At 38.0% G+C, this 12,742-nt stretch overlaps 1 protein-coding gene across 1 annotated transcript; it reads left to right on the plus strand.

Moving 5' to 3' along the window:
• Window positions 1–494: 494 nt before the first annotated feature.
• On the plus strand, window positions 495–12,459 carry LOC137295767 (proton myo-inositol cotransporter-like). Its single transcript, XM_067827305.1, has 9 exons — window positions 495–1,099; window positions 2,805–2,964; window positions 4,030–4,241; window positions 7,727–7,838; window positions 8,537–8,700; window positions 10,187–10,298; window positions 10,384–10,625; window positions 11,126–11,278; window positions 12,058–12,459. Exons 1-9 carry the CDS (start codon window positions 625–627, stop codon window positions 12,222–12,224), a joined length of 1,797 nt encoding a protein of 598 aa, XP_067683406.1. The 5' UTR covers window positions 495–624; the 3' UTR covers window positions 12,225–12,459.
• Window positions 12,460–12,742: the final 283 nt, after the last annotated feature.

The raw sequence follows: 12,742 nt of genomic DNA on the forward strand, positions 1-12,742 counted from the left end.
ACACACCAGCAATATATGCTGAGGGGAAAAATCAGGGATCACGTGAAAGCACAACGGTTCCTTTATGTGCTTGCAGGTTTGTTTACTAGCCTTGTATCAAGCATCCTGTGAATAAACCTAGGAAAAAACAATAAGGGTACCCTTGTGCTTTGCCCGGTAGCCTAGTGGTCTAAGCGTTCACTTGTCACGCCAAAGACCCGAGTTCCACTCCGTACATGCATCATTATCTGTTGTCACCAGCTGTGATAAATTGCTACACGCGGCGTTAAACCATACTCACTCACTCATATATTTTCCCCTGAAGGTTCTAACAATTCACAAAATGTTTATCTATGCAGATAAAGAGTTCTTATCGCTTCGACCGACTATTGTCTAATTTGTGTTTGTAACTATTGCGATAGACGTACCACAAAACGCACTGGCGAACGAATCTCTGGTCATCTGCCAGCCATGCTAAGGGACGTAACTCTGCAGTGACGGTTTCATTCATGAGGAAATAGGCACAGCCACATCACACCGACGAACGATCTAATCAGCTGTGGGTCGACTATTGTGGTGAGAAAATGCTGTGTCGGTTCTTGTTGACAGTTGCGGGAATTGACGTGATCTAGGTCATCTAAGATAATGTACACTGGAGATACAGATATTGACGAGATGAGTCTTGAGGATACCTCAGAAACGACAAACTTAGTCGGCCGTTATCACCCGAATATGGACGTGGATGACGAAAAGCTCGCTAAATGCTCCTCAGATGGGCCCGAACAGCCTAAAACGACATTTTTTATATGGATTCTAGCAATTTTCTCAGCCATCGGGGGATTTTTGTTCGGTTATGACACTGGTGTTGTTTCGGGAGCTATGTTATTAGTCAAAAACGACTTCACATTGACATCTGTGGGAGAAGAAGTTGTCGTGAGTGTGACGATAGGCTCCGCTTTTGTGGCAGCGTTATGTGGTGGAGTTCTGAATGATAAATTTGGAAGAAAGTCAACAACTATTTTAGCTAGCTTCGTGTTCACTGTAGGTGGAGTGATTCTTGGAGCCGCACAGAACTTTGCCATGTTAGTGACTGGCAGGCTTATACTCGGGATTGGCATTGGTATGGTGATGATGATGATGATGATGATGATGATGATGACGACGATGAAACCTAATTCTTTGCTGCATTATTTAAATTGATGTTTGATTGCTGATAATAATAATGTGTATCACATGTGTATAACTATTTACTTTGTTGTACAGAGTACATAAAGCCCATTTTAAAAAAAAAAATAAATAAATAGATATCATCTCAGATAAACTGGGAAAAATGAATTAAAAAACCCCATCATATTTAAGTTTTAAATGATACAAATAATTATTACGTGTTATTTTAACTAACATTAACTTCAGCAAACGGTGATATGACCAGTGACAGTTCTGGTAATATTGCTGCATGCAAAGTCAAATTAATACTCAGATGATTTAGTCATAAAATCTGAAATTAGTTTCATTTTTCATTGTAAGAGGTCATAACATAAACTGTTTTGAAAACCTTGGTTTCATTCCTGGTGTACATACTACTTTAAAGAAGTGAAGGAACCAGTGATTCTTTCGTTTGACAGTAGTTAATCTGATAGGATTTTTAACAATTTGAAGTACATGTGATTCTTTCATATTACTCAGTTGACCTGCCAGGGCTGAAATGAATAATTAAAGATGACCTACTTCTTTCAAATTATTCTAGGTGATCCAGGTAGGCTCCAACAATACTGGACAAAATATTGGTATTTTTGTGATTGATATGTTATCAGTGTGTCAATAAATAAATATATCTGTCTTAATGATTTCGTATATCCCTAACTATTTTTGTCTGGTATAAGTTCAAGAACAAGCAGTTCTTTTATATTACTCAAGTTGACTTGCCAGGCCTCAAGTGAAGTGAAGTAAGACCCTGTTTAAGAAACTTACCTGCCCACAAAATATCTTCACAAAAATATCTATATTTTATCCCAAACTTTGCACAGGTGAGTTTGAGAATCTGACAGTCCATGCTGAAACTATACTGTCTTGGGCGATCAGGTGATTACGTTCCAAGTCAAAATGTCCATAATATTCCCAAACAGGAATCCTCAAATGCTCCCGTTCATTTTTTATGGTATTGACTGATGTTGTGATTCTGTAACATTGACTCAATTATATCACCAACAAATCTGAGCACAGTAATGATTCATTTTCCAAAAGTGCCTGCCAAGGGCACCAAATTTGGAATCCTGGGTAAATCCGTGAATACCAAGACTGATCAATGGTGAAGCCTCATGCTTAGAGCTGTTGAAGTAAAAGATTTATTTTTAATGAAACTGAGTGATGCTTGTGATATATGTAGGCTTGAAAATGATTTAAACATGAAAATCTTACAATAAAAAGCCCCTTAAATCATTTAAACCTTGAAGAATTCCTAATTGCCAATAATTTGCTGTGAAAAGGCCCACAATTTAGCAGAACTGGTCAAGTTATGATTTTTACAGAAAAGTGATAAATAAAACATACCTTTTAAAGATAATGTATGTTAGTTACTATCCATTTCAAAGCAAACCTTTCCACCACAGAAATGGAACTATACAAGTTAGTTACCTTTCATGGTCAGTCTCACATTCGACCAATATCATGATGTTCAACACCTTATGTTTTATATGTGTTTCTATAGGGCCAGAAATGTTTTTACTGGGCCTTGAGTAAGCCCAAAAGGCCCAACAATTGTTGGTTGTTAATTTGTATGAAGCATGTTATACCTGCGTAACGGCAGACAATGAACATCTCCCTAGGTCTAGCATCAATGACAGTGCCGATGTACATTGCTGAGTGTGCTCCTTCACATCTACGAGGTCGCCTGGTGACGGTCAATGTCCTTTTTATCACTGGAGGTCAGTTTGTTGCCAGTGTGATGGATGGTGCCTTCAGCTATGTGAAGAAGGATGGCTGGAGGTAGTCCATTTTCTTGTATTTCTTTGAAAAAGTGTTTCAGACTTCTTGTACTGCATGCCTGATAAAAGGTGATAGATCATACTCTTTTATTGTCCTAATAGATGACGAACAAGATCAGGTGGTTAGGCACACTGACTTGGATGATATGCATCATTGTATCCCAATCGCATAGATTGATTTCTTGCTATGGATCATAAGACATTGTCCTTTCCAGACTACATTATTAACTGACCACTGTCATCTAACTGGAATATTGTTGAGTCTGGCATTAGACAACAAGCCAAATCCTTGATATCATATGCCTCTCTCATTGTATTATTTGCAATTTGGAACCTGCATGTGTTCAAATTTTAACAGATTCATCCAGATCTGCTCAAAAGCTTGTGTGCAAACCCATGTCTTCAGGATCTGTCAGTTAGAGTAAAATTGAAATTGAAATGAAATATTTTATCGTTTATTGATTTATTCATTTTTTTTCGTGTTTGTATTCCCAGAATTATGTTTACAAATTTTACCTGAGTAATACAGTACAAGTAGCATCAGGGTACACTAGTACAGTGTTTACTTGATCACATTGTTCAAATATCATGCTGTTTGGGTCAAAGTAAGCACAGATATGCAGTGTTACATGTTATACAAGTCTGTTGATAAAGGTTTATATTATTATTGGCAAATAAACTATGGAAGGAAGACCAGAAGCTGAAAAAAAAACAACTGGCATAATAGCAATTAGAAAAAGCTTTCATTTTTCTTGCTTCATAGTATTATATTTTAAAATTTGTGCTGTAACAGCTGTTTTGACTCTGTTGGAGACTTTTGTATTATTCTGAAAACATCAAATGCAATTTAGAAAACACTGTGAATTCAGGAATGTATGAGGAGCAAAAAAATTCAGATTTTAAAGTCAATAAAGAGAATAGCTGTTTTTTCAACTTACGCCACTGGAACTGAATCAAGACAAATCCCGACCCTATATGGTGATGATATAAGATTGAAAAAAAGCCCTTAATTGCTTATAAGCATTTTCAAAATGATTACATTTTTGTCTGAATTTGTCTTTTACAGATACATGTTTGGTTTGGCAGCGGTGCCATCATTTGTTCAGATGATAGGCTTCATTTTCCTGCCAGAGTCTCCCCGCTGGCTGATGAAGAAGGGATACGAGGAGAAGGCGTACTCTGTGCTGGCCAGTATCCGTGGTACCAAGAATGTGGATGAGGAGGTTAAGGTTCTCAGACGTGTCTGTAACGAGGATGAGGAAATCAAACAGCAACAAGGTGTGATGGATGCTTGCACAAGTCGCTAATGCAATAATCATTAGTTTCATAATCTAGTTCAGGTTAGGTTTATAATTCCTTGATTAAATAAATGAGAAGAAGGAAATGACTTGCATTCTTACATGTTCTCGGGGTTTTAAATGTTTGACTGAAGAAATCTATTTCTGGTACCCTAAATCTTGAGTGTATTTCTCAAAGGAATTGAAACGCTGGTTAAAACTATGTCGCATGTAGCCTATGATATTGATTGACGTGAAAAATCCTGAAAAAAAATAAAGGAACACTTGTGCTTTCATGTGATCCCTTATTTTCTTCTTTCAGTATATCTAATATTCAAAGCAAATATGTGTCAACTCATTTTTCTTCTAAACTTTGAATTGCTAGGGCATAGAAACTTTGCTGTTCATGACAGGTGTTGCTTATGACAACTCTTGTAAAGAGCGATTAGCTGTCTCTGTCTTGTTATGTATATTACACCACAGATATATGTTTATGTGGACCGAAACCTCAGAAGTTTTTACACACTGCGTTGCAGCTGGAATTTGGCTGATGCAACTGCGTCTTTTTCTCAGCACCTGGTGCAAGTAGATTAACATCACTTAAATCGAGCCCTGACTCTCAATTTGTGTCCTCTTTGGCACACTGTCAAAATTACCGGGTTGGTGGGGTAGCCTAATGTTTAGAGTGTTTGCTTTCCTTGCCAAAAACATGGGTTTGATTCTTATATGGTTAATATGTGTCAAGCCCATTTCTTGTGTCCACCTTTGTGACATTGCTGGAATGTTACTAACTAACAAAAACTATACTCATTCAATCACTCACTATCTAAATTAGCATATCCATTCTCATTTCTGCATGTGAATAGGAGGCAATTTTCTGTAAATCTGGTAATGCCCTTAAAGAGAGTGATATGACTGTGCTGATCATGTTGATGATGATATTATTTAAATTGACTTTTATCCATGTTGCATCGATTAGTATGGGATGAATTATAATGCCACAAAAAATGCATTTGATAAGAGCAAATTTACTACCCAGGTACCTGAATCTTGTCTTGGTACCCGCTGGATTGGGTACCACTACAAACTGTCTGATAAGAGAATGTTTTACAGGGGCGATGGCAAAGTGTTTGTTGCTGTATGACTCACACAGTCTGATTATGCATACACTGAAGCTGGGACATTGCTCACACATAAAAGTAAAATATAATGCATAGCATATATAACATATATGTATAAATATGTATATTCAGAGGTACAGGTAAGCTGTGTATCTGCGCAAATTACGCTAACATCTATGTGAATCTTATTATGTCTATTGCATACAGGTACGTTTGAATTTTTGTAAATGCTTAATAAATTTGATCTTACATGTGTACACACATAATCGATAAAATAACTCAGGTAAATTTAGAGCTTCTGTTTCAGTACATGAACTTGGCAACTTGCAGTCTCTCATTGTTTCTTATATTACAAATCAAGTATAAATTTCAAACACATAAACCAGCATGACTTTATTATAAAAATTGTGTTTTTAAAATATATGGAAAATGATGAAATACCCATTTGAGTTTGAGTGAAGTGGGTATAATTTATTTGTTATTTAAAGGAAAATTGGGAAACCCAGTTGAGATGAACATGAACAAGTACATAACTCAGTGACCCAAAAAGTTATTGGTAGTTATCATACTGTTATATTAGACAGGTATGGGGAGTTCTTGGGTACCTGGACTGTATGACCCACCTGTCACGAGTACCTGAGTACCTGAAGTGACTGTATGCTGAAAAATGTTGAAAATGTTCCTTGACTGAATGATTTCTTCAGAAACATATTTACAAATGTTCTGTTATTTGAGATTCATGACACTGGTGGACTTTGGGTATTGAAGTGCTCAAACAAGGCAGATACGAAAGGGCAGTAGTCATATCAGGATCTGGAGTTCAACTGATACATGTTTAACAGGCTTCCAGCATGTTATGTTTGTGATTCAGCTCACTACATTACAGCTTTACAGGCCATACAGTTAGAGATGTAACAAAAATAATTTGCAAAAGGAAATTGAGCACTGTCAGTTAATGTATTGACAGGTTGAGTAACCAGCTGCTGTTGTTGGACAATAATATTAGTTCATGGGTATTCAAAATAACAGCATAAAATCATGAATTATGAGTCTCACAAGTCTCTCAAGCATTTAATGTTCTAATTTATTTAACTGAACTGTATATTCAACATATCATGTTCAAAATGATATCATATCCAAATGTGGTTCTGTATGTGTTCAGCTGAAACTAGGGGCATATAAGCAGAAAATGATATCATCTCCTGAATTGATTCTGTGCATAATGAGCAATCTGTCATAATGCAGCACCTGTATCTTATGGTCTGTCTCAGCTGGTAATGTATGTTTACGTGTTCTGTATTGATGTACACAGTGTAGTGGAGGGATGTAGTAGCTATTCTCAAATACTAGTGGCCAGAAAGCATGCTTACAGTCTGTTTGTAACTTGAAAACTAATTGACATAAAATATTCCATGAAATGCTGATCTTAATCAAAACATGTAACCATCACTGTGAGGTTTTTGCAGAATGTTTGTCGTAAAATTATAGAAAGTTTTTTAGCAAACTAAGATTGAAATATTGACACAGGTCACTATTTGTTACAAAGGTGGAGTGCACAGAAAGGGACAGCCATGTGTTCTAGAAGCATGTACACAAGTGCCCACAAAGTTATTGATTCCTGTGCTGTGTCGTCTCCATCCTTTCTTGCACACCTGGCTGTACTTTTGTTTGCTGCCCTCCCTCGTAAGAAATACTGACCACTCGACTACCCCACTGCCCCTCAGAATATAGAAGTGGTAACATGTTTTTACATACAGTGGAAACTGTCAAAACCGGTATCTGTCCAATCCGGCAAGTTGTCAACACTGGCACAAAATCTCAGTCCCATCGGTGGCTTGTACATTTTTCACCAGCTCTACAATCCAGCACATTGTCTAAACCGGATTATAACTTCAGTCCCAGTGAGTGCCGATTAGGACAGCTTCCACTGTAATTCTATAGCAATGTCATCAATATTCTACCACTGTGTTATTATTCATATGGGTAATCTTCTAAATCATTCAGCTTAAATTCAAACAACATCAAATTCAGGCTTTTTGAGTGGTTGCCATATTCTATGTTCTTGTACACTCTGGGATGGAGTTCAATGGAATTCTGTTGATAGTATATCTGGACTAAGACTTTATAAGTCAAAAACTTCAAAACTATAAATGAGATGGGTACATCCGTATTCAGATGATGGTGAAACATACTTTTGATCAAATGTAGCACTCTGTATATATGTATTTACCGTCAACTGAGCTCAGCTTTAGAGTGAGTGAGTTAGAATTTAATGTTGCATTTTCAATATTTCAGGGATAAAATAACAACAATTTATAAGTATTTTGATGATTTCTTACCTATTCAGGAAATTTTTGTTATTCAGGTGACCGCTCGACTATTGTCCGTCTGCTGACTACTCCGTCCACTCGGCGAGCTGTCACTGTGGGCTGCGGTCTTCAGCTCTTCCAACAACTCACAGGAATCAACACCATTATGTAAGTAACATAGCAGGATCATTGGTGTATCCTGTACACTCACTGAAATACTGCTTAAAAAAACTTTTGATAGGAATTGTTAAATAAATTCACAAATACACGTAATCAGAAAGGGAAACATGTTTCTTGTGTGTACTTACTGTTTATGTAATGTAGATGTTATAACTATGTTATTCCCCCTGTAACAGGAATTATAGAGGTTACAACTGTGTTATCTCCTTTGTAACAGGAATTATAGAAGTTACAACTGTGTTTTCCCCTCTGTAACAGGAATTATTATCCCCTCTGTAACAGGAATTATAAATGTTACAACTGTCATCCCCTCTGTAATAGAAATTATAGATGTTACAAATGTTATCCCCTCTGTAACAGGAATTATAGTTGTTACAACCATGTTATCTCCTCTGTAACAGGAATGATAGAAGTTACAACTTTTATCCCCTCTGTAACAGGAATTATAAATGTTACAACTATGTTATCCCCTCTGTAACTGGTATCATAGATGTTACAACTATGATATTCCCTCTGTTTCAAGTATTAAAGATGTTACAAATATGTAATTCCCTCTGTAACTGGCATCATATATGTTGCAACTATGCTATCCTCTCTGTAACAGGAATTATAGATGTTACAACTATGTTATCCCCTCTGTAACTTATATCATAGGTGTTACAACAATGATATTCCCTCTGTAATAGGTATTATAGTGCATCTGTGATCAAAATGTCTGGAATTTCTGACAAGCACGAAGCAATATGGCTCTCAGCTGCAACATCTTCATGTAACTTCATCTTCACAATCGTTGGTGTTTGGCTGGTGGAACGGATTGGAAGGAAGAAACTCCTTCTGGGAAGTCTAGTAGGTTGGCATCTCTCCATGTTGTGTTGTCTTATCTTGTACTTAGCATGTGCCGTGTTACAGGAGGGCTGGTGGGCTAGCTTGGTGATTAAGCCATTTGCTCAGCATGCCGAAGACCTGTGTTTGATGCCCCAGGTTGTTACAATGTGTGAAGCCGATTTCTTGTGTCTCCACTGATATTTCTGAAATATTGCTAAAAGTGGTGTTAAACTCACCCAAAAGCAACAGGAAGTCCAAGAAGCAAGTCTGGGAATGACCTAATCTGTCTTGAAGGAAACTTCCAAACGTGATGCCCACAATTGTGTTTGTCAGTTTGTTTTGTTTCTCCTCAAATGGTATGATGAGGATAACACTTGCTGGGGAAGTGTGAATTTTAGATCAGTTTGTAGGATTCTAAACATTTTTGGCAATCCTCTGATTAAAATGAAATAACATGTAAAGGAGTTTATTTTTGTGTTTGGCTGCTGCTGCTGCTGCTGACGATCATTTGATTTAGAGAATATTTATGCCCACTTTATAATATGATACAATATGTTGTCTCACATAGAAAAGGAATTATCTGTAACATAGAGGTCACTATTTCCAGGTCAAAAACAGGCAGTTAACAGCACACACAAACACTGGCTTAGATTTCATGCAGAGTTGTGTCCCTTATGTATGCAAGGCTCCTGTGGTTCATCTTCATTTTGATTCTTGGTTTGTCGGCATCATGTCTGAGCTCATGTGTTTCACGGTAATAAAAACGTGCCGCAGTTTCAGCTTTATCCCCACAATAAGCTGACATGTTGTGAAATAAATGTGATCACATTCAATGAACTCACTCACTAAGGGTGAAGTGTACTCTCTTACCAAGGTATGGTACCTATTGTGGTACAAAGCCTTCGGTTCAGTCTGTTTAGGTTTGGTATATCAGATATGATCATAATGCAAAAATTCGCAAGAGTGAAAACTTAAGAAATGCATAGATTCAGGCAAAATGATTCGAGCTCTAGTAGTTTTAGAAAAAGGTTTGAAAAGGTTAATGTAGTGATGATGTTAAAACTGAAAATACTGAATGTTTGGAATGCATTATGGTATACTTAACCGAAGGCAATATACTGCAGTATACCATTTCACTCACTCACTCTCTTATCCACTCGACCCATGAAGGTCCCGGGGTAGAATAGGCCTTCAGCAACCCATGCTTACCACAAAAGGTGACTATGCTTGTCGTAAGAGGCGACTAACGGGATTGGGTGGTCAGGCTCGCTGACTTGGTTGACACATGTCATCGGTTCCCAATTGCGCAGATCGATGCTCATGTTGTTGATCACTGGATTGTTTGGTCCAGACTCGATTATTTACAGACCGCTGCCATATAGCTGGAATATTGCTGAGTGTGGCATAAAACTAAACTCACTCCCTCGCTCACTCTTATTCACTCACTCACCCGCCCACGTATCCACTCACTGGCTGTTAATCATTAAGTCGTCATTGTTTTCTTTCATCAGGTGTGATCCTGAGTCTAACATTCCTTGCTATAGGATTCCAGCTGGCAGCCTTCAACTCTCCACCTGTGATCTTAACTGAAAGGGGAGATAACTCATCATGTTCTTCCTTCAGGTGAGTTGCTGCAATTAAGCTTATTCATGCATCACTGTTATGTACTCCAAGGCTAGTTTCACGTGATACATGTTATGTGCCCCAGGTGGTGTGAAGCTTGTATCGAGGATCTGAGCTGCGGCTTCTGCTACAACTACACAAGCAACAACACCGTTGAAGGGTCATGTGTGTCCACCTTCAGCAGCTCGGATACATCACATGCTGCCTTAGGCCCCTGTAATGAGACAGAACCAAAGGGCCATATTTGGGCAGATAACTTCTGCCCTACATTCTATGCCTGGATGTCTACGCTTGGATTGGCCCTATACCTCATGTTCTTTGCTCCAGGTGTGTATCAGAGGATGTTTGTGTATATGTTTTCTCTCAAGTATATGTCAAACAATTTAGTCATTGGTAATTTATCATACATTACATTTTATCAATGAACCATTGTGTGGTAGTAGATTAGAACAGCTAATTTTCAGAATAATGAACACATTTTAAGCTTGTTCTTGTTGTTCAGTGTGAAACTGGCAGAAGATGGGAGTGATGCTACTTTTTGTTGTCTTTTTTGTCAAATATGAGACAATCCCCTCTTGTGTCTTTTTGAAAACAATGGAAAACAGGACAGAAGAACAGTTCCGGTGTGTGTATATTCATCTTTATGACAAATATGTCCCAAAATTTTAGAATCTTTGTATGCTTTTCTCCTTTGAGGTGATGTCACATTAGGTCAGGTGCACACTTCAAATGCTCTTTAGGTGAACAAGACACATGAATTAGGAACTGACACAGCATCTGAACACATACCTCTTGTTAAGCTTGTGTGTATTATGCATCTGATGCAGGTATGGGTCCAATGCCATGGACCATCAACTCTGAGATTTACCCACTATGGGCACGAAGCACCGGCAACTCTCTGTCGGCAGCTACCAACTGGATCTGCAACCTGCTGGTGTCCATGACCTTCCTCACCATGACTGAAACACTCACCAAATATGGTAAGGCTGACCAAATATAGTAAGGATGTATACAGTTAGATGGCAATGTGCAGTCTGTGGGCAAAATTATGAAGCTCTGCAGCATTATCACGAATCTGTGAGCAGATATGCTGATCAGCATTTCAAAGGATACACTTAAATTCAAGATGGCTGACACAACAGACATCTTGGCATCCAGATTGAATACAATTATTGACTATGTTAACAGGGTACTCTGATATATCCAAGTTTGCATTTTTAGATGCATAGCTTTGGTGATGCCTTGAATTCTGTAACTTAATCAATTTATCAACTTTTGTATGATCATTGTGAACATGAATATAATCCACTATGCCTCAATAGTTTTAAGAGTTTGATATTAGACACTAACCCTCACTTTGTTGAACAGTTAGGGACCAAGCATTTGAGGGTTTGGGGAGTGATGTTTGTCAGAGACAGTATTCTCAGTTGCCGTTTCAGAACCTAAGATATACTCTCTCCATGAAGGAATCAAACAGTTTGGAAGGCATGACACATTTTTCAGTTTAAATGTGACGAAAAACAATTTATCTGTGTCAATTGAGGGAAAGAGGTTTGTGATATCCAAATCTTAGCCATGTCTGTTGTTTTCTGCTTTGGTGGTGTAGCCTTATGATATATATGTTACACCAAAGACCTTGGTTCGATTTTTGATATGGGAACATTGTGTGAGGCCTGTATCTGGTGTCCCCTGTCATGATATTACCTAAATATTGCTGAAAGCAGCATAAAACTAAACTCAATCACCTTGTTTTTTTCAGGAACATATTGGTTGTTTGTGGTGATTGCAGTCTTGGCACTCATCTTTTTCATCGTGTTCCTGCCAGAGACAAAAGGCAAAAGCCTGGAGGATGTGGAGAGACTGTTTTCGCAGCCATGGTGCTCCTGTGGATCGAGAGACAGCTTTAATGTCAACTCTCACGACTGAACAGATTATGGGACATTGTACTGACAAGGAAGGATGGGTGGTTGTCAGTGTGTTAGGACGCTCTGGAGAGGACCTGAGTATGCATGTACACAATGGTACCAGTGTATGAAACTCCTTAAAAAATAGTCAGGAAGCCCACAGGGCTGATGACTAAAAAATGTTGCCGGCCCTGTTAATAAGTAACCAGCCCTGTATTAAGAATAGGAAATTGAGATTTGGTTTTAAAATAAAGTAATTAATGAATTACTTGTAGTGAGGTAAACTATAACATGTGAAAAAGCAAATCAAATTTGGTGGTCACTGTTGATGTTTTTTGTGTCAATGCCATCTGAATCAGAAAAGCAGAAAAGAGAGACATTATTCATTGGCTGAAAGCATTCTCTAGACCAGTCACATTAAAGGGGCACTGATGCGGAGCGAATAATGTTTCTCGCCAACGGTCTAATTACGAAACCAAACCGCAATTTGGTCAGCGCTCGCTCCTTCGACCGTGACGGACAAAGGAACTGGGCTCCTGT

This window comes from Haliotis asinina, chromosome 9 (genome assembly GCF_037392515.1).
Source record: "Haliotis asinina isolate JCU_RB_2024 chromosome 9, JCU_Hal_asi_v2, whole genome shotgun sequence".
Lineage (NCBI taxonomy): Eukaryota > Metazoa > Mollusca > Gastropoda > Lepetellida > Haliotidae > Haliotis > Haliotis asinina.

Coding starts and splice junctions, on each gene's coding strand:
- LOC137295767 (XM_067827305.1), top strand. CDS start 625: ATGTACACTGGAGATACAGATATTGACGAGATGAGTCTTGAGGATACC. Junction 8,701..10,186: donor CCTTCTGGGAAGTCTAGTAG/GTTGGCATCTCT, acceptor TTCTTTCATCAG/GTGTGATCCTGAGTCTAACA. Junction 10,626..11,125: donor CCTCATGTTCTTTGCTCCAG/GTGTGTATCAGA, acceptor CATCTGATGCAG/GTATGGGTCCAATGCCATGG.